Here is a 27350-nt window from a genome sequence, read left to right on the forward strand (position 1 = left end):
AGTTCCAGTGGCTATTTGGCTTCCTGTGCCGACACATGAGTTCTTATTACTTGTTTTGTTGGTTTTCATAGTTTTACTGATTGTGTTACTCTCGTATGTTCGAGTTTCATAGAAAATTGTCCATGTTTCCTTTATAAGCTCCTATATAAGTTTAAAAATTAAGGCTTTTTTATATGTGGTAGAAATCAGGGAATCTTAAAATGCAATGAGTCATTAGTTAATTGAAATATGTGTGCAAGGTATGATGGTGCAGTGGTGGTGCTTTTGGAATTTCAAAAATGCCTTTGCATTTTTAGATTATAATGGTTTTTCCTATTTTTAAAAATACAAAAAGTTAATCATTGTTTTAGCAACAGTCGTAAAATAAAATTAAGTATTGTGGATTTTATAATTCGAATTCTCCTTATGTCAAAATTAAATTTCACGTGATTTTTAGGTACAAGAGAGGTTCGAAGCATGTATAAAGGGGTTTTAACACCCCTATGCATGCTAGGAACCCCTTGTACCAAAAAATCAAGGGAAAATATGTGAAATTTAATTTTAATATTCATGTAAAATGTGAACCTCTTGTACCAAATCATACCAAGTAATAAAGTAGTAAGTTAATTGTTTCTTCATGAATTGTTGTTGAACTCGATAATTAGAGGAACTTATTTAAAAAAGTAAATAAAAGAAGACCCAGAGTTCCACAAGAACAATACTACGCATCAGCTAAGCTAAAACTCTGATGAAATTACTCTTCACTTCAAAGTTCGCTTAGAATTTCTTAACAAAGCTTATATCTTAGGATTCTAGAGTCTTTATAGTCTGTATCTGATTTGTATTGTGAACACCACTGATTGTATATCAAGTGTTCAACCTCAAACATTTTTCATTGTAATTTTGTTTGAATTTAGAAGTCTCTTGCAGTTGTGCTTGAGCAATTCGGAGTCTCATACTAAGTTTAATAGTGAGCATTTGTAATCAGATATTACATAGTGAACTCCCCTTGGAAGTGCAAGGGGGACAGGACTGACTTCCGGTTTGTGGAAGGAAACTGTATAAATTGCCTGTTTCTTTATTCTCTCTTTCTCTCTGTTTTATCCGCTGCATCTAGTTCTGAACATCTCTTCAGAAGTAGAATTCTATCTGCTTGTTTCAGTTAGGAGAAAAGGAAGAAAAAGCTAACACAATTCAACCCCCCCCTTGTGTTTTTCTCACCTTCATACAGGATTTTCACATGAATGTCCTTGACATTGCTAACTCCTTTGACTCACTTGGGGAAAAAATGTCTGATGAAAAGCTCGTGAGAAAGATTCGCAGATCTCTATCTAAAAGATTTGATATGAAGGTGACTGCGATTAAAAAAGCCCAAAACACTAGCAACATATATGAAGGTGGATGAACTAATTGGGTCACTTTAAACCATGAAGGCATTATTTCTTACAATCATTTAAAGGAAAGATCTCACAACATATATTATACATCATTATTAAAAAACTCAGTTTTCTTGAATAAAATAACAAATAGCTATATATATAACAATGAAAAACAACACATTGTTTTTTATTGAGGAAGGGCAGTGCAAAAACAGGTACAGAAAGAAGCAATGCTGATATAATAGTCCACTTGATGAATTTCGAATCTCAAATCCACTGATAACCATCACCTGCAAGTTCACACAAATAATTATTCAATATAAACAAAATAATGAAACGATTAGACAGTTTCATATAAGAATGCCATTCAGAAAAATAGTTTAATATAATGATTGGAAAATTAGCCCTTTGTTTGAGGGTTTACAAATATGCCAAAAAAAAAAATGAGTGATGTGCAACATTAAACTGAATAAATAAAAATGTATTCATAAGAAAATTAGCCCTTTTTATTTTTTTTTCAATTTGTACGTAAGGAAAAAGCATACCTTTTTTTGTTTCTTTTTCGAAGTGAGACAGATGTGAATGATTCGATAGCTTTAATCAAATATTTTTCACAAGAAATATCTACAAAGGGAACTTGCATGAAAATCGGATGCTCTTTTCCGTCATCAGGAGCAATACTCTGCATTAATTCCACACTCATTCCTTTCATATAGAGAACTTCAAGGTTGTGCAAGTGATGAATGCCAGTTGGTAATGTCATGAGTTGGGGGTTGAAGGATAAGTTGAGCTTTTTCAGAGAACCCAATGCACCTTCGTCTATAAGGATGTGACTCAAGGAATAGAAATTAGTAAGATATAGTTCCTTCAAATTCTTAAACCACCCATCCTGAAAATGTATACTTTCAAATTTGTCTTCATAATGGCGACCATCGCCAGTGAAACAGAGGAGCAACAAGTTTGGCATACTTTGGAGTAATTTCATTGCATCATTCCCTTCCTTCCTAACTGTCACCTTGAGCTCAACAAGATTTTTGAGTTTTGAAATCCACTCAGGTAACTTTCTTAAATGCCAGTCAAGTTTAACACGTTGAAGCCTAGGTGGGGGTGAATTCAAATCCAGACCAATGAATGAGATTCCTCCGATAAGTAGTTTCTCCATTTGTTGCATTTGATTGATTGAGGAAGATATAGCACTCATATATTTACTCCTAACACCTATCAAGCTCAATTTTCTTATCTTATTTAGCTTTCCTAGCTCTTGAATTAGCTCTACTACTCTATTATCATTTTCATCTTCATTCTCATCTAAATAAACTTCACTTAGAGTTTGTAGAGATGTCATGCCTCCAATACCATCCTTCAACTGAATCAAAGACATACAATCGCCTAATAAATGGCGTAGCTTTCTAAGCTTGCAAATCTCCTTTGGCATATCACGAATTTCATAATTGCTATATCTTAAATCCAAAGTCTCTAAGTTTGCGATCATGCCAATGGATTTTGGAAGTCCAGAATATCTTCCTCCAATCATCCCGAACTCAAGATATTTCAAGTGGTTCAAACTTCCCAAATCATTAGGAATTTCAGCTAATTCCTTATGCATCAAAGCAAGCACCTTCAACCGCCTATATTTTGTAGGGATCGTCCTTACAAAGGATTTAAGTGATGTCTTTGGTGTGAAAATAAGCAGTGATCGAACATGTGAGTTTTCAATAACTTTCATTAAATTATCAGAGGTAGTTTCTATTGATAGGCGTCGAATCATTCCAGTTAAAGACAATTGTTTGTCCTCAGTAATATTCTTGCAAAAACTTAAATCCTCATATTTATCAAGGATCATTGCATGCACTAGATCATGAACACGACAACTTTTTACTCTTCCATCAATACTTATTGAAACTACTTGCACCAAACTTCTATGGATCAACTCTATTAAATATCCTTCAGCAACCTCTTCCAATGTCCTCCCCCTGTCTTCCTTCACAAACCCTTCAGCAATCCATTGGCGAGTCAACGTCTTTGAATGAACTATATAGTCTTCAGGATATAATCCAAAATACAAGAAACATGACTTGAGGTTGTAAGGTAAATTATGGTAACTAAATCCTAAAATTTTTCTTATTGTGGAATATCCCTCTAACTCTACATTTATATTTTCACTAAATTTAGACCATTCAATTGGATTTCTATTTTTGCGAGATAAAATATCACCGGTGACAACAATTGCTAGAGGTAATCCTTTGCAGTTTTCAACAATTTTGGAAGATATGTCAAAAAGATTTTCTGGACAAACTCCGTCCAAGTCATGGAACGCCTTCTTTTTAAACAATTCCAAGGACTGTTCTTCAGATAAACGTTCCAGCTCATGCACTTTACCAAAAGATTTCTTACAAGCATCTGCAACAACCTTGTTTCTCGTTGTGATTAATATCTTACAACCATTTTTGTTATCAATCATAGCAAATTCAATATCATACCAAAAATGTGAATCCCATACATCATCAAACACTATAACATACCTTTTTCCTTGCAAGTAGTTTCTCACTTCATCAACTAATGGCTTTCGATCCATCTGATGGAGACTCTGAGGAGGATCTTCCCCTTGTTGTTTGTAAATATCGAGCAAAATTTCCCTCAACAATTTTTCTATATTGTATGGTCGAGACACCGTGATCCATACATGACAATCAAAATGTTTAACGACCTTTTGGTTGTCAAAAACTTTCTTGGCTATAGTGGTTTTTCCCAGTCCTCCCATTCCAACTATGGAGACAACGGTGCGCTCTGCTCTTCCCTCTACCAACAAATCAATCAATTTGTCTCGTGGCTCTTCAAATCCCACAAGATCAGCTTCATCCATATAAAATGGAGCGTCTCGAAGGTTCTGCAAAAATGAGGCGTTTCTGTTTGTTGCAGAACTGCTTGATGGTTTATCTGAAGAAGATTGGATGTTGAAGCCATGATCTTTTGCACTTGTTTCTTTTATTTCTCTGATTCGGGACTTGATGTTCTGAATCTTGTAAGTTATTTGGAGACGAAGGATCTTAGTTTTCACCAAGTCAACAGCACCAGCAGCACATCCAGGATCAGAAGATTGTTGTTCCTCAAGTAAGATATAATCATCAACCACATCTTCTATGTGATAAGATGCTTCTATCAGCTGCTTGATCATGTCTTTGATTTTCTTGTCTTCTACATCATCAGCTCTTCTATCCGCATCGTTGATGAAGTCTTCAATGCTTTCTAGTTCATCTTTCAATTCTACAATTTCTTTCGGGTTACCCCTAATCATGTTGAATGCTTCCTTGAAGAGCGGAAGCAAATGATCACGGGCTAGTGGAAGCAAGGAAAGTGCAGTCTCACACATTTTTTTGTATGTTTGATTTTAATTTGCAAGTATTGTGAGTAAGATGAGTGATATGGAAAAAGCTATCAGTCCTTCAAAATTTATATAGCATAAAGTCCAACAGTGTGATAGAAAATTCATTCTCTCTTTTTCAATTTTGTCGTGCAACTTTGAGGAAGCTGTCAATCATGTGCTTCAATTAGCTGTTAGTGTTGAACAATGCATATCTTTTATTCATAAAATAATGTGATGAGATCTGTTCAGATCTGTTCTCTTGTGGGAGTTAATAATTTAGGTTTCATAATTCACAATCACATGGACATTATTTTATATATATTGCAAGTTGGATTTAGAAAATTCATATCGTTGACTTAACAACATATTTTTTAAAGAGATCACACTTTTCATTGTTAGCTGTACCCATAAAGAAAATAAAGATCGCATTTTATTTCTCTTCTAACATTATTTGGATTTGTATCATCTAAATCTAATATTATATAGCACCATTTGGACGTGGTTTATTTGTGTACACACTTGCGCGATTATTACAGATAAAAACTCCAAGGTTTTTGTCGTGCGGTAAAAAGATAGACCTTGAGCTGTATCATGTTCGAGTCTTACTAGTGTTTTTGGAGTAAGCTAAATGTAAATATCTTTATAGGTGTTGTTTGAGGTCTAAAGTCTTTCCTAAATTTTGATTACATAAATAATTTAATGCACAAAAATATATAGAACAAATAAAAAATTATTTTTTGATGGTTATTGAAATATTAATTGTGCTAAAATTTGAATATACTTATCTCTGAGTTGCAATGTTCAAATCCCAAGAAAAGGGAAAAAGTTAGAGGAGGTGACAATCTAGCACATTGATGTGCTCTTATTTTCCCTTGTTCTTTGCTGTCAAAAGATCACCATCTTTTCAGGTGGATGTAATCCTCTGTGTTGTGCCCTTTGATCTTGTGATACTTGCACCAACCTTCCAGGTTGGACCCCACCATTGTTGCATTGGTTGACGCATAATTTATGAGGATTTTGGAGTGATATACTTCTTGGAAGATCCTTCCCCTTCTTGTATTAAGTGGTGTGAAAATTTATGGCGGCCTTCTGGCTTGTTTATTGAACTTCCCTCTATCCCTAGTTGGGGACGGTTAGTAGGTTCTTCGTTGATCTTTCCCGTTGATGTACCTTTCCTTCGCGTCTTTGGCCTTCTTTTCGGCGTTGTTTTCTTCGCCTTTGATGTAGCATTTCTGCCTGGACAATATTTCCTCCATTGAATCTGCGTGCATTTTGGCGAGGGAATCATTGAACTGACCCACCCATAAGTCATTTTGGGAAGTGCAGATGAACATCTCCTAGTTAGGGTTACCTACCTTAATCGTTGTGTCGTTGAAACAGGCGAGGTATTCTCGTAAGGGTTCACTCTTCCTTTGTCAAACATTGAAGAGATTGGTGGTGGATATTGATGACATGTCATCTTACGTTATTCTTAGCATGTTTTTCAGTCATTTTCAGTATGTTTTACCAGCAAAACAGAGGAGTGTTAGAGCAATTGCATATGATTTCGTGACATTTGTAATGTTTTTTATATTTGAGTCTGTAATTCTGTTCTTCGTGAAACATAGCAATTTTAGGATGTTTTTTTAATGTAATTCAACAAAGAAATCATGCAAATCAGCAAAACAAGACATCCGAAGATTTATGTGGTTCTTGGGAAGATGAAGAATGAAGATTCAATAGGCCTCAGAAGACTTCACAAAGGGAGGAATTTTGTTCCCAAGTTCGAAGACATCTTACAAAGAAGCAAACACCTAAAAAGGCGAAGAAAACATGGATTTCAGCACAGAACACACTCACAAGCGCCCATGCGAACAAAATGAGGCACCCAGATGCGGCAAAAAAGTGCCGAGACGCATGGAATGGGGCGCCAGGCGCCTGACTTAGCAGGTACATGCGCATGGCGCATGGGTATAGGCGCTTGGCGCTTGTTATTTACGGGTCAAGTCATTGCTTTGTGATTTTTTTGTGAAGAAAGCCCGCGATTTTATCCCATGTTCAGGTGGAAACTTTCGCTATAAATACTGCCTTCATCATTCATTATTTCTCGTTCGGAACTTGAGCAGTTCAAGAGGAAGGCAGACTATAGGAGCTTTCAGGATGAGTTTCTCTCTCCTCTCTCCAAGTTTTTCTTCGGTAATTTTTATTTCTTTTGTAATTAGTTTTTTAGTTATCATTGGTAACTAAATCTTTTTAGGCAAGAGTTCTAAGATGAACCTTTATTTTATTTGTTGGATAATTATTTAATTTAAGTCTGTTATTTAGTTATTTTCTGTTCGCTATTTAGTTTTACTACAGTGTGTAAGATTTGTCTCCTTCTGAAGCGCAACCGTAGTTTTGGCACTTAGATAGTGACATGGTATAATATTGATATTTATATATTTTTAACTAAGATGTAATTTGTTAATAACTAGCGAAAGATATCGAAAGCGAGTAGACTCTAGCCAAGAAGGTTTTTGACAACCAAACTTTAGCGCTCGTTCCTTAATGTCATGGTTTGTTATAGTTTACATTTTGTATGTATAGTCGATGAGCATTGGATGTTGATTACATGGCATAGTAGGTGAACTAAGATTAGTTCACGTAAACTAAACAAGCATGGTGCACTATCACCTCATCATCCATAAACAACTAGATTTTAACCTGCACGTTGTGCGGTTGTCTTGAATAATTACATTACAGTGCTTTTTTCTTGCACTCTAACTCTTCCAACAATTTTAAACTACAATTTCAAATGGAAAAATATGAAACCACACCATTATAATTTGAGAAATATATTGCAAACATAGGAAACATTTAAATCATATTACACTCATGTGGTACTTACTGAGGAATGATTTTGTATACAATTTATTTCTCCTGTTCCACCGCAAAAACTTACTAAGAGAAGAACCTTATAATGATAGGACTACATGAATCTTCCTGAGGAGAATTAGAAGACCAATGTTTTTGTTTTGTCGAAGGAACAACAATGTTCTTGAAGCATAGAACAAAAGCAATTATGCATCTGGATTAATAAAACAATGTGGCATGCTCAAATTTATTGTGAACTTTTTATCGAGGAAGAACAATGGGTTCTTGGACAATGGAATCAAAACAATATAGCATCAGGTTCAATAAAACAGTATAGCATGCTCAAACTCAAAGAGGAACAATATAGCTTCATTGACATGTGCCAACATCGCTTATATGTTGTTCTATAACTTGAAAATCTTCCTCTAGCTAGAGCAGTGCATCAAAGCATGTGGGACCCTTTTTTTTTTTTGGTCGAGTAGCCTATGGCTAGAGCTCACACAATTTAATTGTGGAGAAGTGGGGTGTCCGGGGTTCGAACCCCGGCTCTTGCATATAATATGCAATATCTCTACCAACTGAGTTAAGCTCACGGGGATCTTTTGTTTAATATATATGTGAGGTGATTATGCAGCCATAAAAAGTACAGAGATGAGAAGATCCAATAAATGAGAATAAATATGTGTAAGTGAATGATAGGAATTATGGGGGTTCAAAACCGAACCAACCTAATAGAAAAATCGTAAACTGAACCTATTTAAATCAACATCGCAAAAAACTGTATTTGGTTTTTATGTATTCAAATAATTTTCTTACTCAACCGCCATGCTTTGGTTCGACTTGCAATTTTTATTTCACCAACGGAACCAAACCAAACCAAACTAAACCGCAACATAAGAAAAACACTAATTAACTATATATCACCTAAACTAATACTCATAGAAACTCAATGAAAATATCTATCAAATGACATATTTTTTCTCTTGTTAAGTTTCTTATTTGTCTTTTATTTCAAAAATGTATTTATGTTCTACTTGAACTTTTAGAAAATGATAAAATCTTAGTATTTTGCATTTCTTACATAATATGATTACTTTTTGCCCACACATTTTATTTTTTGTTTACGTTGTCAGGAACATTGTTAGATGAAAGTAAAATTGTAATGTTGGTCGAAATTTAAAACATTGTTGGAAGCATTGTTGAAAATATGTTGTGTTTTAAATTTTTATTAACTTGATTTTGATATTGAAAACAAAAAATTGTATTGTCTCGAGAAAAACTGCACCAACCGATCCAACACAAACTACATTGGTTTGATTTGGTTTAATTTGAAGTTTATTCTAAAAGTCAATCGAACCAAACCAAATCACATAATTTTTTATCATGCGGTTTGGATGATTTTTAGTCTCAAAAATTGAACCAAATCGCATCGTGAACACCCCTGATAAAAAAATTCCTGAGCGGCTAGACCAATTAATGAGCATTAAAATGAAATATAGAGCGTACAAATGTGAGAATGACGCTACCAAAAAACCAAGAGGAAGCCGGGAAGGATTGTAGATAGTGACACTATATATTATAGGAGGCTGTGACAAAAAGTAATATCAGGTGTCAACAAGGATTGTTTAAGGTTTCTTATATTTGTTGCTATTATGCAGAAGGATTTGTAAATTTGTTTTCAATGATATATATGGAGGAATGAGCATAGAGTTATCTGAGATCAATAGAGAGATTGAGGCCATTAGAGACTATAAAAGTGGTGATTCTTTCATATCTTTATTTGTTTTTCATCAGAATTGTTTCTTTCTGTTCATTTCTTAAGTCATAATAGGATTTGTGTTTGTTTCAATCTATATCTATATACTTATATTAAAAGAAATGTTCCATGGATTTACCATTTTGCCCCTATAAGGGGCAATTTGGTAATCTACTTATTAGTTTTTTTTTTTGAACTATGACCTATGAATTTCCATTTTTGCCCCTAACCAATTTTTTTAATTATTTTCTAATTTTTATATTTTAAATAACTTTTAATTATTTTCCAATTTTTATATTTTTAACTATTTTTCATTTTTTTTCTCCCAAATTCAGTTGCTTCTACATTGCCGTTGTGAGAGATTAAGGTATCGTTTGACCCGAATTTTTTCAAACTTCGCTACATTTTTAAGGAGAAGTTAGGCCAAACACAATATCAATTAGTAAGGAGAAGTACTTACTAAAAAAAGTACTTTTTTGAACGCATAAAATTCAATGGAATGAGCTTTGACCAGAAATTGTTGAATGTTACTTTAAAAAACTACTTCTCGACAATTTATTTCACAAACACCTCTTTTCAACTCACGCCGCAAAATCTTTTCTTTATTTTTTAATATTATATTTCAATATATTTTTTTCTTCCATTTAACTTTATTTTTTTCAACCGTTCCATTTAATTTTTTAAGGAGGTTCCATTTAATTTTATCTTTTTTCAAAGAAATTTTATTATCTTTTTATCACTTATATATTTAATTTCAATATCGTTTAATCATCACAACCTCACAAATATTTTTATTCACCCTGTCATTTAATGATTCCAAATATTATTATTTCCTTTCTTCAAACTCGCGAATATACACACACATATTAACATTTAGAGTAATATTTTATGTCCGTCTGTCTGTTTTTTTGTTACTAATGCATATAATTTTTTTAGTGTTGTTTGGTTGAGTGCTACCTCACCGATATTTTTTTTTTATCTATTTTCCAATTTTTATATTTTTAAAAACTTTTAACTATTTTATAATTTTTTATTTTTAACTATTTTCCAATTTTTTTCTTCCAAATTCAGTTGCTTCTACACTGCCGTTGTGGGCGAATAAGATACCGTTTGACCCGGTTTTTTTTTCCAACTTTTCTACATTTTTAAGGAGAAGTTAGGCCAAATACAATATCAATTAAGTACTTACTAAAAAATGTACTTTTTTTAATGCATAGAATTGAATTGAATGAGTTTTGGCCAAAAGTTGTTGAATGTTACTTCAAAAATCTACTTCTCGACAATTTATTTATTTCACAAGTATCTCTCTACAATTCACGTTGGGAAGCTTTTCTTTTATTTTTTAATATTATATTTCAATACGTTTTTTTCTACCATTTAATTTTTTTTTTAACCGTTGCATTTAATTTTTTTTAAGGAGGTCCCATTTAATTTTATTACCTTTTTTTCAAAGGAATTTTATTATTTTTTTATCATTTATATATTTAATTTCAATATTGTTTAATCATCACAACCTCACAAATATTTTTATTCACGCTGTCATTTGATGATACCAAATATTTTTATTTTCTTTCTTCAACCTCACAAATACACAACACACATTAGTGTTTAGAGTAATACTTTATGTGTATCTGATTTTTTGTTACGCTACTGCGTATAATTTTTTTTGGTGTTGCATAATGTGTATGATTATTTTTATAAAATTTTGAGGTAGCAGTCCTTTGCTGCACCTCTTTTTTGGTTAAAAAAAAAGAGTAAAATTGTAGATGTCTTTTCTTCAAAAAAGGTCTAGATCCCTAAAAAAAAGTAAATTGTAGATGTCTTTTCTTCAAAATTGTAGATTATTTTTATAAAATTTTGAGGTAGCACTCCTTTGCTGCACCTCTTAAGAGTAAATTGGCTTTCTCCATTTCCCTTATCTGGTTCTCTCTCTATTGTATAAGCCATAAGTGACTGCTCTTTTTACCTCTTCGATGTATTTTTCTTCCTTGATTTTTCTCTCTATAGAAAGGATCTCTTCAAGGTTCTTCTGTTCCTTTCTTTCCTCTCCCTCAATTTAGGTTCAATAGAAAGAAAACATAATAAGATTTTGTCAAAGAAAAGAAAGATTATGATAGCTTTGGGAGAGAAATTTCAATTAGTTAGAGTAATTTCGTAGAAGACTAACAAATAATCACAAGCTGATTTGGTTAAGAGTGAAATTATAGTTTAGTTCTACTATTGTTCAAATCCAACTTAATTTAACCCTTTTTAAAAAATTTAATCAATTGATAAGAAACGGATCACGAAAATGGAAAAAGAAAAAAAAAACATTCAATTGGGGTATGTATGATTTAGGTGGCCATAGAAATCTTCTAACAAAAGCAGTAAGCATCGTCATCGTCATCGCTAGCTAAATGGTTATGTACAAGTTGCATTGAGAAGCGTGTGTAGAGGAAACACGAAGAGCTGTGTTTTTTTGTTTTAATCGACTACATAGCTATTGATGAAGTAACATGATTAGTTTAGATCCAATGGTTATTATTAAGTCCTCTCATCTCTCATAATAATCACTCCTCTCATTTGAAATGTCATATATATATATATATATATATATATATATATATATATATATATATATATATATTCCACCTTTATATTGTAACAAACTATGCATATCTTTTTCTTATTCAAAAAAACTAAACATATATGTTTCCATGACACCAACAAATATAATATCATATAATATAAATTCCAACATTTATAATAGAAATTTTTTTTAAGAAATCATCGGGCTTCTTCATGAGATTGTCAAGACAATGCCAATTGGACTAGAAAGAAACTGTTTACGAACATAGTGTTGAAAGATAAAAGGTATTATTTTCTAATTTGTCAGCATAAGATGATATGATTTTGTATAAGTTTGATAATGATTTGAAAGATGTCTTTCCTTATGCAGTGAGAATATAGTTGATGTAACACTATGGGAAAAATATTCTGTAGCTATTTACCATCTATTTACCTTGAGTTCTTTGCTTCCATTTTGTAGTCAATGACAACCCAAATATATGTAACAATTGGCTCGAGGCTGCTCATCAACCTACATTATCCGGTTGTTGAGAAGTTTAAGACTTAGTAAGTTTGCATTATGATTTCACAATACAGTGTTAGAGTAAATTATTATTTCACAATTTGATTTGATTGTTTTTAACTATGTTTCTTGAATTGTTGTCGTGACCTTAACACTTCTCAAGCTCAGAGTGAAAGCATCAGTCTGAACTTAAGTTAGAGTTCGGCTTCTTCTCAATGTATTATTACAACGATTTTTCCAATCTGTCTCAGGTTAGGCCAATTGTTGAATTTATAAACTTAGTCAAGGTCTGCTTTTTTTTATGCACAAACATGCTTTGAATTTTTTTATACACAAATTAAAAATATATATTGCATTATTCTTTATTTCACGTGCATAATTTGTGTTAGGATACATATTGCATCACTATTTGGAAAGCAACTAAATTCAATCCTAACCAGTTTGGATGATATTATGAGAGTTGCACCAAATGTTCGAAGACATCAATGTCAAATGGTGCTAGCTATAGATGCACATGCGAGAGCGATGCTTAATTTCCATTTGTTTCAACAATATTAGTTGGTCAACGGAGTTCATATAATGCACATGAATGCATTTATCTAGCCTTTTTAGGAAGATAATAGGAAAATAAATTTGAAGTCATAATACATTTTCTTTAGCTTAAAATCAGTTATGCTACCTTTATTTTATAAATTATATGTAACTATATTCGCATACGTCTTATCCATGTTAATATGCATTAGACTAATATTGTTCTTATTTCCCTGTTTAGCATTTCCCAAACGAGGTGTCAAGAACAATTCAAAAAGAAAAGCGCAAAGCAATCACTCTCATTGATGACCAGACACAGAGAAAATATAAGTGTCGTCTCATTACCGCCGAAAGAGAAAACTATGAAAAATACTTGGGTGGGCAGTGATTCAATTTCTGCAAAGAACGTGTGATGGAAGAAGGTGGTATGCTCCTCTTTGATTTCGAAAAGTCACCGAAGAACTTGCATGTTCGAGTTGTTCCAAAGTAGATCTTTGCTGGTGAACTATTTGAACTTTTATTATTTTGACGCATCACTTTGGACTGTAACCGTAAACTATCTTGACTTTGGGATGTCATTTGTTCTTTTCATTTTATCTGATGTAAATATTAGCAAAAATCCCTTTTTGGTTGGTCTATGACACTTGCAGTCTTTTTTATAAACCTAACTATTATGTAACGTTAATCTGCACATTTATAAAGGACAACAATTTTCCGTAATTTATAAGATTTCTCCTTCAGAACTAAATTTTAAAAAAAATACGTTATTCAACCCGTGCGAAGCACGGGTTTGTAACTAGTTTTCAGTTTTAAAATTTTATCTGTCGTGAACATCAAATTTGTACTCCTTTAGTAAGGAGATTCTAATCTTTTTTTTCATATTAGTTTTTTTACACATGGAATATTGTTTTGGGTACACCAAACTGTGCCTATTTTTTCTAATATTTTTGCAATTGTAAATGTGTTTGGATAATGCTATGGTTGTAGTGTTGAACCATTGCTTCTGCCTCTTCCTTGAAATGGTACTTTTTGTTTCCTTTTTATTCTGCCTCTTTATCTGCTAAACAATATAAAGTACTTTTTGTTATTCTCTTTGAAATGGTAAATAAATCCACGAGTATTCGGACTTTGAAATTTTTTTTATAACCGAAATGATATTTTACATTTGTGAATATCTGAGTTTTATTTTTTTGTGCATGTTGTTTGCTCAATGTTCTTGCTCTACATACTCACTTAAAAAAAAAGAAATAATGTATTAAAAAGTGGTAAAAATATTAAACTCAACTTTCTAAAATTTGAAAGTTGTAATTTCTAATACAAAATTACTACTTTTAGTTTCCTTATCAAGCAAAACCCTTAAAAAATGCATATTATATTTTTTTTTCTCTTTCTAATTAAATTCTCAAGCATAAAAACTATCTCATGAAGAAAACTATTTCTGATTTAATTCGAGAATATAATTTGAAATAGCTTTAGGTGCCAAACTTAAAATTTAGTTAATTTTGATTAGGGGTTTTGGTCTATTTTTCTTGTCTTTTTGTTTATTTTCCTTTTTCTTTCAATATGCATACTACAATGTTGCATTTGATTGTCGATTTGTTGGGTGTTAACATAGTTGAGATTTTGCTAATTTTCAAATGGTGTATTTGTTTTTAAGAAGGATAATGATGTATTTGTACTTCCAACTTTTTCTGAAAATAATAATATAATAATAATAATAATGATAATGTCTTACGCATTAAAATTAGGAAAGCTCTCACAAGTGACAAGACACAACATTTTTTTTTTTTGACAAAAGTGACAAGACACAACATATACTCCTTCCGTCCTATATTATAAGCAAAAAAAAATAAAAAAATCGCACTTATTAAGAAAACTAAAACATAGTAGTTTGTAACATAGTTTTTTGTGTTATCTTTGAAATAAGTTTTATAGGAAGATGTAAAAACACTTTTCATTGGTAGTTGATTATAGAGAAAATGAAAAAGAGAGCAAATTGAATGCACTTTGCATTTAATTTTCCTTTGGAAAAGATAATTTTTTGAAAAAACATAATTAAATATGATAAAAGTTTGTCTTTTTTGCTTATAATTTGGGACAAAGAAAATGAATTTTTTTTACTTATAATTTTGGACGGAGGGAGTACTACATACAATTCAAATCATCTTATTAAAAAAAGAGAAATTTGATGACATGATAAATATTTCATAAACACTCATATAAGATATGTACAAATATTATTTCTCATAAATGATATGTGCCAATTTAAATGAAAAACAACACTTTTTTCTTAAAAAAAAAAAAAAAAAAAAAAAAAACACTTTTTTATTGTGGAATGAAATTGAAAAAACACGAATAAAGGGAAACAATGCCATAAAATATAAAAGTCCAAGCGAAATTTGAAGCTTCATTGCACTGATCAAAGCCCATACCTACAATATTCACATCAAATAATCAATAATATGCAAGGATTTGCCAATTTAGAATAATGATTTCATTCCATAAAATAATGATTGAAAAGTCAAGAAATTATTTTAAATAAAGATTACATAATGCATGTATTATAAAGAAAAAACCACACCTCTTTCAAGTTAATTAATTGGATGGTGAATGATTTCTACCACGGGCACATGCTTGAAGCTCCAATGCACTTTTCCTTCATCGAAAAAAAATGCTTGACTAAATAAATGGCTCATTTGCTTAATACTGAGAACTTCAAGCTTTTTCAAGTGTTGAATGCCAGTTGGTAAAGTCTTGAGATGGCGGAGGAAGGTTAGTGATAGCTTTTTTAGAGAACGCAACGCTCCTTCGTCGATAATGATGTAATTCAAGTTTTCCAAATCTTCAAGATATAGTTGCTTCAAATTCTCAAACCATCCATCTTGAAAATGTAACCTTTCAGCTTCATAAGCATTGTTGCTAAGAGAGAGGGTCAACAAGTTTGGCATACTTTTGAGTAATTTCATTTTATCATCTGTTAGTTGGGAATACTTGAGTTTCAGCTTAACAAGATTTTGAAGTTTTGGAATCCACAGAGGCAACATCTCTAACTTCCCATCAAGAGTAAGATGTCGAAGCATAGGTGGTGGTGAATTCAAATGCATGTCAATAACTGTGTCATATCCGTTTGCGCGAATTTGTAGTTTCTCCACTTTTTGCATCTCATTGATTGAGGAAGATATAGCACTCATGTATCCGCTCCTAACACCGATCAAGACCAATTCCCTTAGGTGCTTTAGTTTTCCTAGCTCTTGGATTAGCTTTACCACTTCATTTTCGCCGCCATCTAAATAAACATCACGTAGAGTTTGTAGGGATGTCATGCCTCCGATACCATCTTTTAATTGAATCAAAGACATATTGTAGCCTAGGAAATGGCGTAACTTTCTAAGCTTGCATATCTCTTTCGGCATGGCTTGGAAACTTGTACGTGTTAAATCCAATGTCTCAAGGTTCTTGAGCATACCAATGGCTTTTGGAAGTACACAACGATCTCCTCGAAAGTTCTCTCTAAACCTAAAATACTTTAGGTGGGTCAAACTTCCAAAATCTTTAGGAACATCAAGCAATCCAACATGCTCTAAATCAAGCACGTTTAATCGCCTGTATTTTGTAGGGATTCTTCTTGCAAGGGATTCATTTAATGTTTTAACAAGCAGTGATCGAACCTGTGAGTTTTCAATATTTTCCATCAAATTGTCAAATCTGATTGCTATTGATAGGCGTCGAACCATCCCACTTAAAGATGATTGGTCATCCTCGCTAATATTCTTGCAAAAACTTAATTCTTCACATTTTTCAAGGATCAATGCATGCACCAGATCATGAACACAACAACTTTTTGCTCTTCCATCAATACTAATTGAAACTACTTGCACCAAACCTCTACTGATCAAATCTGTTAAATATCCATCTGCAACATCTTCCAATGTTTTTACCATATCATCTTTCACAAATCCTTCAGCCATCCATTGCCGAATCAGTATATTTGTAGGAACTATACAACCTTCAGGATATAATCCAAAATACAACAAACATGACTTGAGATTGTAAGACAGATCATGGTAACCGAGACCTACAATTTTTTTTATCTTCAAATCTTCTTTTAACTCTATATTTAGATTTTCACTAAACTTATACCATTCTGATGTATTTCTATCTTTGCAAGATAAAATACCACCAATGAGTACAATTGCTAGTGGCAATCCATTGCATTTTTCAACAATTTTAAAAGATATATCAATAAGATTTTCTGGACAACGTCCGTTTAAGTCGTGGAATGTCTTCTTATTGAACAACTCCAAAGATTGTTGTTCAGCCAAACCTTTCATTTCATACACTTCAACAAAAGAAGATTTCTTACATGCATTTGCAACATCCATGTTTCTTGTTGTGATTAATATCTTACAACCCTTTTTATTATCAATCATAGCAAATTTGATATCATCCCAAAAATGTAAGCTCCATACATCATCAAAAACTATAACATACCTTTTTTCCTGCAAGTAGTTCCTCACTTCATCAACCAATGACTCTCGATTCATTTGATGAATACTTTGGGGGAGATTTGCTCCTTGTTGTTCGTAAAACTTGTGCAGCATGTCCCTCAGCAAGCCTTCTATATTGTATGATTGAGACACTCTGATCCATACATGACAATCAAAGTGTTTAACGATCTTGTTGTCGTCAAAAACCTTCTTTGCAAGAGTTGTTTTTCCTTGTCCTCCCTTTCCAACAATGGTGACAATTGTGTGCACTTCTCTCTCCTCTATCAACCAATCAATTAGTATGTCTCTTGGAACTTCAAAGCCTACAACATCATCTTCATCGATACAAAATTGAGCCTTTCGAAGGTTCTCCATGTTGAAGTTTGTTGCAGTACTGCTTGACCCTTGTTCCAAAGATGATTGGATATGCAAGCTATGTTCTTTTCCACTTGTATCATTCATTTCACTAATTTGGGATTTGATTTTCTGAATCTTGTATGCTATTTGGCGACGAAGAATTATAGTTTTGACAAAGTTAGCAAATCCAGAAGGTTGTTCCTGACAAATCATATATTCATCAATGACATCTTGAATGCCAAAAGATGCTTCTATGAGCTGCTTGATCCTTGCTTTGATTCCTTCACTTGCATTGTCATCTTCAGCATCAGCTATTCTATCTGCATTGTTGATGAAGTTTTCAATGCTTTCAAGTTCTTCTTTCATGTCTGAAATTTCTTTTGGGACACCCCTAATCATTTTGGCTGCTCCCAAAAAATCACACATATTTTTATCTCACACTTTGTTATATCTTTGATTGGTAAATATTATGAGTGAGATGATTACAAATCTATTAGCCGGCCTTCATGATTTATATATCATTAAAGTTTAACAGTGTGATAGGAAAATCATTGACTTTGATTGGTTAAGTTTAATACATTTTTTTAATACAGCTTGTTGAGTACACGTTGACATCATTTGCCATTTTTTTTATATTAAATTTTGTCTTTGTTGAGCAATTTTGTCTTACAAGAGCAAGTTGTTGATCATATGATTTAATTAGTCGTATTAGATGTAATAGTAATTATACAATGCATGTTAGCTATACAACTTTTTTTTTGTTTTTTCTTGATTACAGCTATACAATTTTATACCGACATAATTTTTTAGGAAAATGTTTTGTGTACACCCTTGAGGGTGTATACACCTCAAAACAAATAGAAGAAAGGGGAAAAAGAAAATGATATGATTGAAGTGATCTTTCACCCAAGTGATATCATATGATAAGAGATACAGAGAAAGTAAAGTGTTGAATAAATGTAAAAAAATAAATGGTATATATTTATCATTTTTTTATTTTTAAATAGAAAAAATAACCCTGCAATATATTCGGATTGGTTAACTTGTGGGAGTAAATAAATAATTTAGTTTTGAATGTGGAATATTGCTTCTGCAGTGTTCAGTGGTACAATTTAGACATAGTAAAGTCCAAGAGAAGACTTTAAGGAGTATATTGGTTTTGTCTTTTGAGGAAGTTATATCGCTGACTTTAACAATTTGTTGCTTAAAGAACAACATCTCTTCAATGGCTAGCAACAAGATCTCATCAATGGCTACTCATAGGAGCTAGCTTCTAGCATCAAATTTATGTTTCTAAACATTATCAAAATCTTCAATGGTTTGGTTTTCATGAAATATCAAAAATTAAACGATAGAAAATGTTATCTTGTTCCCTAAAGACACAATCAATGAAATCAAAAGTAGAAGTTTTTAAAAAAAAATTGTACATTTAATACGTTAAAATTATCTTTTCAATATTAAGTTTGCCTTTTAATTTTATTTTTAACTTCTTAACTTAGAACTCAAGTACTTAGCATGACTCCAACACACTTTATGATAATTTTCTTCTCAACGGGATCCCCCTTACTATAACCAATTAGCATGAGCATGAATAAACACATATTGTTTCAATTTCTTATCAATTTTGAACTTATCATGTCAAAGAATAAATGTAGACCGTTTCTTTTTCTATCCTATGAATTTCTCACGCGTTTACAGTTCAGATTTTAGAATCTAAACTACATAAACATAAAAATCTCATAAAATTTACAAAAATATGTTAAAATATTTCAGATTTCAAAATCTTAATAAAGCACGTGAGAAACTCATATAGCGAAAAAAGTAATTGTCATAAATGTATTGTTGGAAAGACAATGATCCCTCCCTGATTCCTCCTTCCATTATTTTCATTTTTCTTTGTTGAGAGTGTCCTTTTTGATTTGTCCACCATGTGTAGTGTCTTTTTGGAATTCATGAAAGGTCTTAGTCAATTTAATTATAAATTTATATACGGAAATAAACATGATGTGATTGAACAAATAAGAAACAATTAATGAAAATTTTGAATTATTTCATATCATTGATGCATGCATCCAACAAAGAATATTCCAACCTACATGCTAAGTGTTCATAGCCTTACGAGACCGTTTGCCGTAACAAAAAAAATAATATGATTATATTTATTGATATGTAAAGTCGATTTTTTCATAAAGAAGAAAATATATGGATATGTAAAATTAGAGATATTACAAACTATGTAAAGTCTATTCACGATACCGAATATATATAATACGTACTTTGTGCACATAATGAGATAAGATAAATGATATGAGAAATGATTTGATTATTATTTTCTATTGTAGATATGTATATAGAACTACGTGTATGACTAGCGATGATTCATGTTAAGAAGTTCATTGAAAAGTTTATATATTCTTCAATTATTTTTTGGGAGAAAAGTGTTATATATTCTTGATGTTCTAAATTATAGGTACGAATGAGAGTATTATGAGGATGAGAGCTTTATTAGTTTATAAAGCCGTTTTGGACTGATTATTGTTGATAACCCTTTCTTCCCTCTCTCTTCTCTCCTTCTCAAATCTAGCCGTTACCCCTTTCTTCTTCTTCTTTTTCAGAAGGGTGATTTAGGGTGCGTTTGATTTGATAAAAAATGAAGGACAGGACAGAACAACTCCAATTGTCCAGTGATTGATTTGTAAAACAGTTTCAGGGACATGACAAACTGGAGGCAAGGGACATGACAAAAGCTACAATTTTTGTTCCTTGCCAAACTACAACACAACTTTTTGTCCCACGTATAAGTTGTCTAAAATACAAAAATAGCATTTCGTCACCCAAAAATTATATAATACAGAAAATTATTCAATACCATAAAAATTTGTCTTGTGCTGTTCTACCTTATGTTGTGTTGTCCTATCTTATACTGTTATGTCCAGTACTTACTGTTTTGCAAACCAAACACACCTTGGGCCAATTTTGACCCAAAAATCACTCTTCCGGATTGTTTTTCCTTCTATCCTAATTGAATAAGTGATTTCGCATATTTTCTGTTTTCTTTCGTTTGTTTTTGTGATTTCGTCATCTTTGAACGACTCTGTTTGTTTTGATTTCCCGTCTTTGTGCGGTGTGTTTTTGATTTTCCGTCTTAGTGCGGTGTTTATTTGATTCAGGTTGAAAGATTAGCTTTGAGCAAGTGCAGATCCGGTCAATGACAATGACTTTGGCGTCCTCAACGTTGCAGATCCGAAGACATAAGTATTCCGGAGACATGAATATAGTCATATTAGTCATATTTGTAGGCATAGGTACTTTGCCGTTTTATGCTATGAACATGGATGTTGTGAGTTTGTTCATAGATTCATCCATTTTGTTTTTAGCGAATTTAGATTTGTATTGTATCGATGTATTGTATCAATTTAAATGAAATGAATATCGTTTATTTTTGTAAAAAAAAAAAAAAAAGGTTTTGGATGAGATTTAAGTTTTCTTCAACCACTTAACTCAAAAAAGGTCTCTTCAAATGTGATTACTTCGATATCATGTAGACAAAACTAATTTAATTATATTTTTAATTTTGTTAAGTGTGTTTCATTTTGCACATAGGTCTACTTAGATAAGAGTAAAGTTTCCAAAAACAATGAATATGGTGAGTTGGAAGTGTCCTCCGTGAGGGTGGGTTAAAGTAACATGGTGGAGCTAGAAGGGAAGATGGTACTGCTGGCTGTGGAGGTATCATACGAGGGGGATGAAAGTGAAACATGGAGGTTTTACAATGCATTTCAGTTTGCGTAGTGTGTATGTTGGTGGAATGGGCCATTCCTATGTAGTTTAGCTAAGTTGGTTGGGAGTGGCGGAGTCAGAAGTTTTGTCGAGTTTGGGCTAAATATTGACCGTAAATAGATAGTCATAGATTAAAAAAAAAAGACTCGTCATTTTGTCGATAAAAGTACAATTTAAAATAAGAGAGATGAAAAAAAAGAATTTATAAATATATAATCTAATATGTTAAGGAGAATTTGGTTGTATTGGAGAGAGGATTAGGGATATATGAGTCTCAAATCCATAATAAACTATGTCCAAATAATCCAAAACGTGAGAAGATTAGGGAAAAAAAATTAGGGATATAGTTCTGGTGAGTTATGAAAGAATTAAAAAGAAATTAGGATTATTAAAGAAAATTAGGATCAAATCCATAAAAAGTTATGGACATAGTTTATTAAGTTAGGGATATTTGATCCATATATCCCTAAAATTATGGATATAGTTTAGTAAGTTATGAAATAATTAATAAGGAAAAGAAATCAGTTAAAGAAAAGAACGTGAGTTCTGGGTTAAAAAAAGAATTAAAAAGGAAAAAAAAAAATCAATTATAGATAAAATGTGAGTTCTGGGTGACATTTTTGTCACACCATTTTTATTTATTAACTATTTCATGTAAATTTATTGCGACGACACAAAGAAAGTATGGGTCGAGCCCGGGCGCGTGCCCAGGCTAGTTGGGTGGTAAATCTGCCCCTTTGGGACAATGCATAAAATATGTTAGGTTGGGGTTCAAACCCCGGTCAGTACCAAAAAAAAATTAAAAATAAGATATGTAAAAGGTTTATAATGTTTTATTTGAGAGCATAATTATTATGTTTGTTCTTTTTAAAAAAATTAATGTTTGTTGTTAGAAGCTTATAGTTTTGCCCCCGTGAGCTTAACTCAGTTGGTAAGAACAATGCATAATATATGCAAGATTTGGGGTTCGAATTTCGGCCACAAAAAAAAAAGGCTTATTTACTATTTTATACGATATAAGCATGAACTAAAAATTACAAGAAATGTTCTAAAAAAAAGTTATATAGTGTTTTTGGATTCAATATATAAAAAAATGGAATCCGGACTCCAAATTTTGGACTCCGAGCTCAACAGAGCTATTTGCACCCCCGTAAGAACGTCTCTACACCAAGCTATTAATTTCTAATATTCTTGTTGAGTTTTTTTAATTGGAATACAAAAATTATTTTAAAATTTAAATATAATCTTAAATAATTAAATATTAAAAACTGCATCACATTCAGGTCTTGGAGTGTTCACTATTTGTTAAACTTTCAACTCAACTCTCTGTTGTTCCATCAATCAATTATGACAACACCATTGTTTGTTTTTGTCTTTCATATAGTTCCAGTGGCTATTTGGCTTCCTGTGCCGACACATGAGTTCTTATTACTTGTTTTGTTGGTTTTCATAGTTTTACTGATTGTGTTACTCTCGTATGTTCGAGTTTCATAGAAAATTGTCCATGTTTTCTTTATAAGCTCCTATATAAGTTTAAAAATTAAGGCTTCTTTATATGTGGTAGAAATTAGGGAATCTTAAAATGCAATGAGTCATTAGTTAATTGGAGAGTGGCTCTGTGTGCAAGGTATGATGGTGCAGTGGTGGTGCTTTTGGAATTTCAGAAATGCCTTTGCATTTTTAGATTTTATAATATGAAATAAGGTTTTTCCTATTTTTAAAAATACAAAAAGTTAATCATTGTTTTAGCAACAGTCGTAAAATTGGAAGAAAAAAAAAATATAAGTATTGTTGATTTTATAATTCGAATTCTCCTTATGTCAAAATTAAATTTCACGTGATTTTTAGGTACAAGAGAAGTTCGAAGCATGTATAAAGGGGTTTCAACACCCCTATGCATGCTAGGAACCCATTATACCAAAAAATCAAGGGAAAACATGTGAAATTTAATTTTGATATTCATGTAAAATGTGAACCCTTGTACCAAATCATACCAAGTAATAAAGTAGTAAGTTAATCGTCTCTTCGTGAATTGTTGTTCAACTTGGTAATTAGAAGAACTTATTTAGGAAAGTAAATAAAAGAAGAGATTGAGTGGTTGCAGGACTTTAATTGTCATGTCCAATGCGAAATTAGGTTTGGTTGATTCAGATGTTTAACCACAATTAAGGAATCCTTGGATCCCCTTCGTCTTTGTTGGAAATTAACTTAAGAAATAAATTGTTTATAACTTGCCTTATATTGGATTTAAGAAAGTAGGACATAACCTCGTTAAGGTTCTGTGGACATAGCTTTCCTCGCAATTCGCCCTTGCAAATTACGAGGATCCCGAAAGATGAGTAATAACAATAAATTCATACTTATATTAAATTATATGAGAAACTAAGTAATTCACTATTGTCTTGCTCGAATGGAAGTGAGGGTTGTCAATCCTAAGATTGCTCCATCTATGATTTGATAAAAGAGAACATATATTAATTAAATCATACTTTAGATTGAATAAAAACTTTATTCATGGAATCCAAAAATAAGAAGGAGTTCATCGTGGAACCATAATCGAAGAAGTTTAGTTTCTCATGAAAACCGACATCATTACAAAACAATTGAAAAACATATCCTAGAGAGAACAAGAGGAGGATGGAGATAAATGTTTTACAACTCGAGAGTTTACCTCAACTCGTTTTACCTAGTTAAACTCGACTCGAATTGTAAACTCGTACGAGTTTACCTAAAATTGAAATTTTATACAATTTATTATATGCATGACATATGTAAGCTAATATAATATTGTAAAAAGATCAAAAGTGAAAAATATAGACTTAATTATAAATGCAAAGTATACCAAACCACCATAAAAAAGTGATATGCTCCCTCTTAATTAGTATCAAAATAGAAAAATTAACACAAAAAAGCATAAGTTAACCTATTACCCCTAATATTTCTCCTCCCTTTTCCTTTAAATGAAGAAGATGATCCACATGCACTTATGTTCCTTTCAAGTCCACCACCATTACCATTCTCTGAAACCATGGCTGTGAACCTATAAAACAAAACATAACCAAATTTAAATAACAAACTTTAACAAGCTTCTGAATATTAACAAACAATAATAAGTTATTTAGAAAAAATGCACATTCACAAATTCACGAGATGCCTAAACCAGTAACGGTGTAACACCGCTATTTAGAAAAAGAAAAAAAAAAAAAAACCTATGTTAAATAATAGAAATAGAAACCTCATGATTAAAACCCTAACAGGTAACAACTATTTAGAAAAGATGCCTTTTGAAACTTTAATGATAAAAGAAACAATAAAGGAAATGAAAAAAAGAGTCTGAACTTTGAAGCTTTGTTTTTCATTCAAACAAGATTATATGACTTCTAATCTAACGTTCTACCACAGCTGACAACAAACACCACCGCAACACCACCGCAACCCTACTCGAAATTGGAGTTTCAACCGTCGGAATCAGAATTTTCAGTTTTCCACCGGTGGAACTCGGAAACCTAACGTTTCATTCGCTCCCCTGTTCTTGAAAACTCAGAGAAAATGCTATGAAATGTTTCACTTTAGTAAGCTAAAACGTGTTGTAAATCTAGAAAGTAGAAAGGTTTCATTTGGGCTTGAAAAAAATGGGCCATTTTTGAAAAGAAAAAAAAATATAGGAGTAACCTAGCAAAAACGGTAAACTCGCTCGACTTCATACGAGTTTACTGAGTGTTAACTCGGTCAAACTCGTTAAACCTTCCGATTTTACCAGAAATCGAGTTTACATCTGATTTAACACGTTTTTGGCACCTAAACACGTAAACTCGTCGAGTTGACACACGATTTGTGGAACATTGATGGAGATCCTCTACTTTGAAGCTCGTAATGCTTGACTCTTGTCTTGTACCGCTAGATTTTAAAATGAATAAAATAGTGTGCAATGGTCTCTATTTATAGTGCATGATTACTTAATACGTGTTTGTTGTGGCGGTGGAAATAGAAAAAAACGCCGTTTGCACAAAAGCTAGAAAAGGTAGCTTCTTTATTTTCATGTTCAAAATGCCTCGGGACGCGGAAAATGCTAATACACCGCTGTACCAAACAGGTTATTAGGGGGTTAAGAGAGTGAAAACATGGGTGTTATACCCTGTTTTTGGACCTAAAAATACTGGGCCCAATTTCATTTCAAACTTTGTCAATTGTCAAATTTCAACTGCACAGTTCAAATTGTCTCTGCCTCGCAGTATTTTCAATCACAATTTTACCTATGTTTTTCATGCATAAAACCTTTCGAAATGTCTTTACTTGTCTTGTAAGTCATTCAAAAGTGTCTCTGAATCATTACATTGCTTTTTCTACAGTTTATTTCAAAATTTGCAAAAAAGTCATACAGAAGGGTATTTTGGTCATTTCCTGCAGTGGGACCCATTTTCATCCTTGTGACTGTCTCTGAGTCTTTTCAGATTGTTTTTTTTACATTTCATCAGTAAACCTTGTTAAATTCATTTCAAACTTGCATCTGAGTCAGTGTCAAGTCAATTTGAATCTGATTAGGTCATTTTTAGCCCTAGGGGCATTTTGGTCATTTCACACAAAATTTTGGCATAGAGAGGTTACTTTGAAGTACCTCATTTAGGCCATTGGTTCGTTTTAGTCCGTTTTGTCAATTTTTATTTTTGTTTTTGTTTCGCTTTACGTTTTGTCAAGTTACCAATTTTATTTCAATTTTATTTTTATTTTTGCATTTTGGTCCTCGAAGAGGTCCAAAATTGCATTCCAGTCCAATTTTCTTTCCAATTTACATTTCAGTCCTTTTTGGTTAATTGCAGTTTAGTCCTTAAAGTTCTTATTTTTGCAGGAAGGTCCAAATTTCTTTTTTTTTTTTTTTTTTGTCCAAGGCCGTGCCATATTTTCTCCAGGTCCAGGTGTCCTTTTCTCATTGGTTCAGAAGCACACATGTCAAGCTATAAAAGGTGTACAGTGCCACGCAAAGCCATAATTACACGCCACATCACAAACAGAAATCACACTCTCTCTCCTTTCAGTTACAGATCAAAATCATCAAATTCATCAAGAACACAAGAACCCTAGAAATTTCCAGAACCAAAATTCATACACAAATGCATTGATTTTCGCATCAATCCTCAGAGATTCGTGTGAATCTTCATCACTGGATTGAAGAATTCTCCTACAATTCAAAGTGCGAGCTCACATTGAAGCAAGCTCAAGCACTGATCATAGGGATTTTTCACGCAGATTCAAGAAGCATTGAAGCAAGCTCAAGTACGTAATCACAGAGAGAGAAGTAGAGAAAGAATCAGAGAAGATGAAGAAACAGAACCGGTAAACCGATTTATTTTCGGTCCAAAAAGCAAGCAGAAGGATCAAAAATCATCAAGAACATTCAAGTTTTTCCAAAGATTTTCCTCCATTAAAAGTTTCAACCAAAACTTCAGGTAAAACTCATTTCCTCTCTCAAAAAGTGTTAATCACAGTTAAACCTGTAAAATCACGCGAGCAAGCATATCAAAAAATTTCCAGAATTCAAAGAAAATCGTAACCGTAAGCACGAAACCTAGATCCATAAGGATCTAAGTTTTGAAAGCAAGAACGAGTACCAGAAAAGTAATCCAACGACGAAACGATGTAGATCTTTAAAGATCTAAACGTTTTTGTTCAAAAAATCAAAAATCATTTCAAAACCGTATAAAGTATTTTCAAGATCTACGTTGTTTCAAGCTGTATTTGAAAAAATAATTGCTGGATTCGTGTTCAGGGTTAAAGGACGAATTAAAAGAAGTAAGAATCTTTGAAATCTGGAAATTTA

At 32.2% G+C, this 27350-nt stretch overlaps 2 protein-coding genes across 2 annotated transcripts; both read right to left on the reverse strand.

Moving 5' to 3' along the window:
* Window positions 1-1318: 1318 nt before the first annotated feature.
* On the reverse strand, window positions 1319-4887 carry LOC11444837 (disease resistance protein RPM1). The gene is made up of 2 exons (XM_003600234.4): window positions 1904-4887; window positions 1319-1648 (listed from the first exon to the last, which is right to left on the reverse strand). Exons 1-2 carry the CDS (start codon window positions 4726-4728, stop codon window positions 1645-1647), a joined length of 2829 nt encoding a protein of 942 aa, XP_003600282.1. The 5' UTR covers window positions 4729-4887; the 3' UTR covers window positions 1319-1644.
* Window positions 4888-15210: 10323 nt separating this feature from the next.
* On the reverse strand, window positions 15211-18220 carry LOC11420459 (disease resistance protein RPM1). The gene is made up of 2 exons (XM_003600236.4): window positions 15493-18220; window positions 15211-15343 (listed from the first exon to the last, which is right to left on the reverse strand). Exon 1 carries the CDS (start codon window positions 18179-18181, stop codon window positions 15503-15505), a length of 2679 nt encoding a protein of 892 aa, XP_003600284.2. The 5' UTR covers window positions 18182-18220; the 3' UTR covers window positions 15211-15343; window positions 15493-15502.
* Window positions 18221-27350: the final 9130 nt, after the last annotated feature.

Source organism: Medicago truncatula, chromosome 3 (assembly GCF_003473485.1).
Source record: "Medicago truncatula cultivar Jemalong A17 chromosome 3, MtrunA17r5.0-ANR, whole genome shotgun sequence".
NCBI classification, from domain to species: Eukaryota; Viridiplantae; Streptophyta; class Magnoliopsida; order Fabales; family Fabaceae; genus Medicago; species Medicago truncatula.

Bases quoted from the DNA above. Each gene is read 5' to 3' on its own strand.
- LOC11444837 (XM_003600234.4), bottom strand. From the start codon at position 4,728: ATGTGTGAGACTGCACTTTCCTTGCTTCCACTAGCCCGTGATCATTTG.
- LOC11420459 (XM_003600236.4), bottom strand. From the start codon at position 18,181: ATGTGTGATTTTTTGGGAGCAGCCAAAATGATTAGGGGTGTCCCAAAA.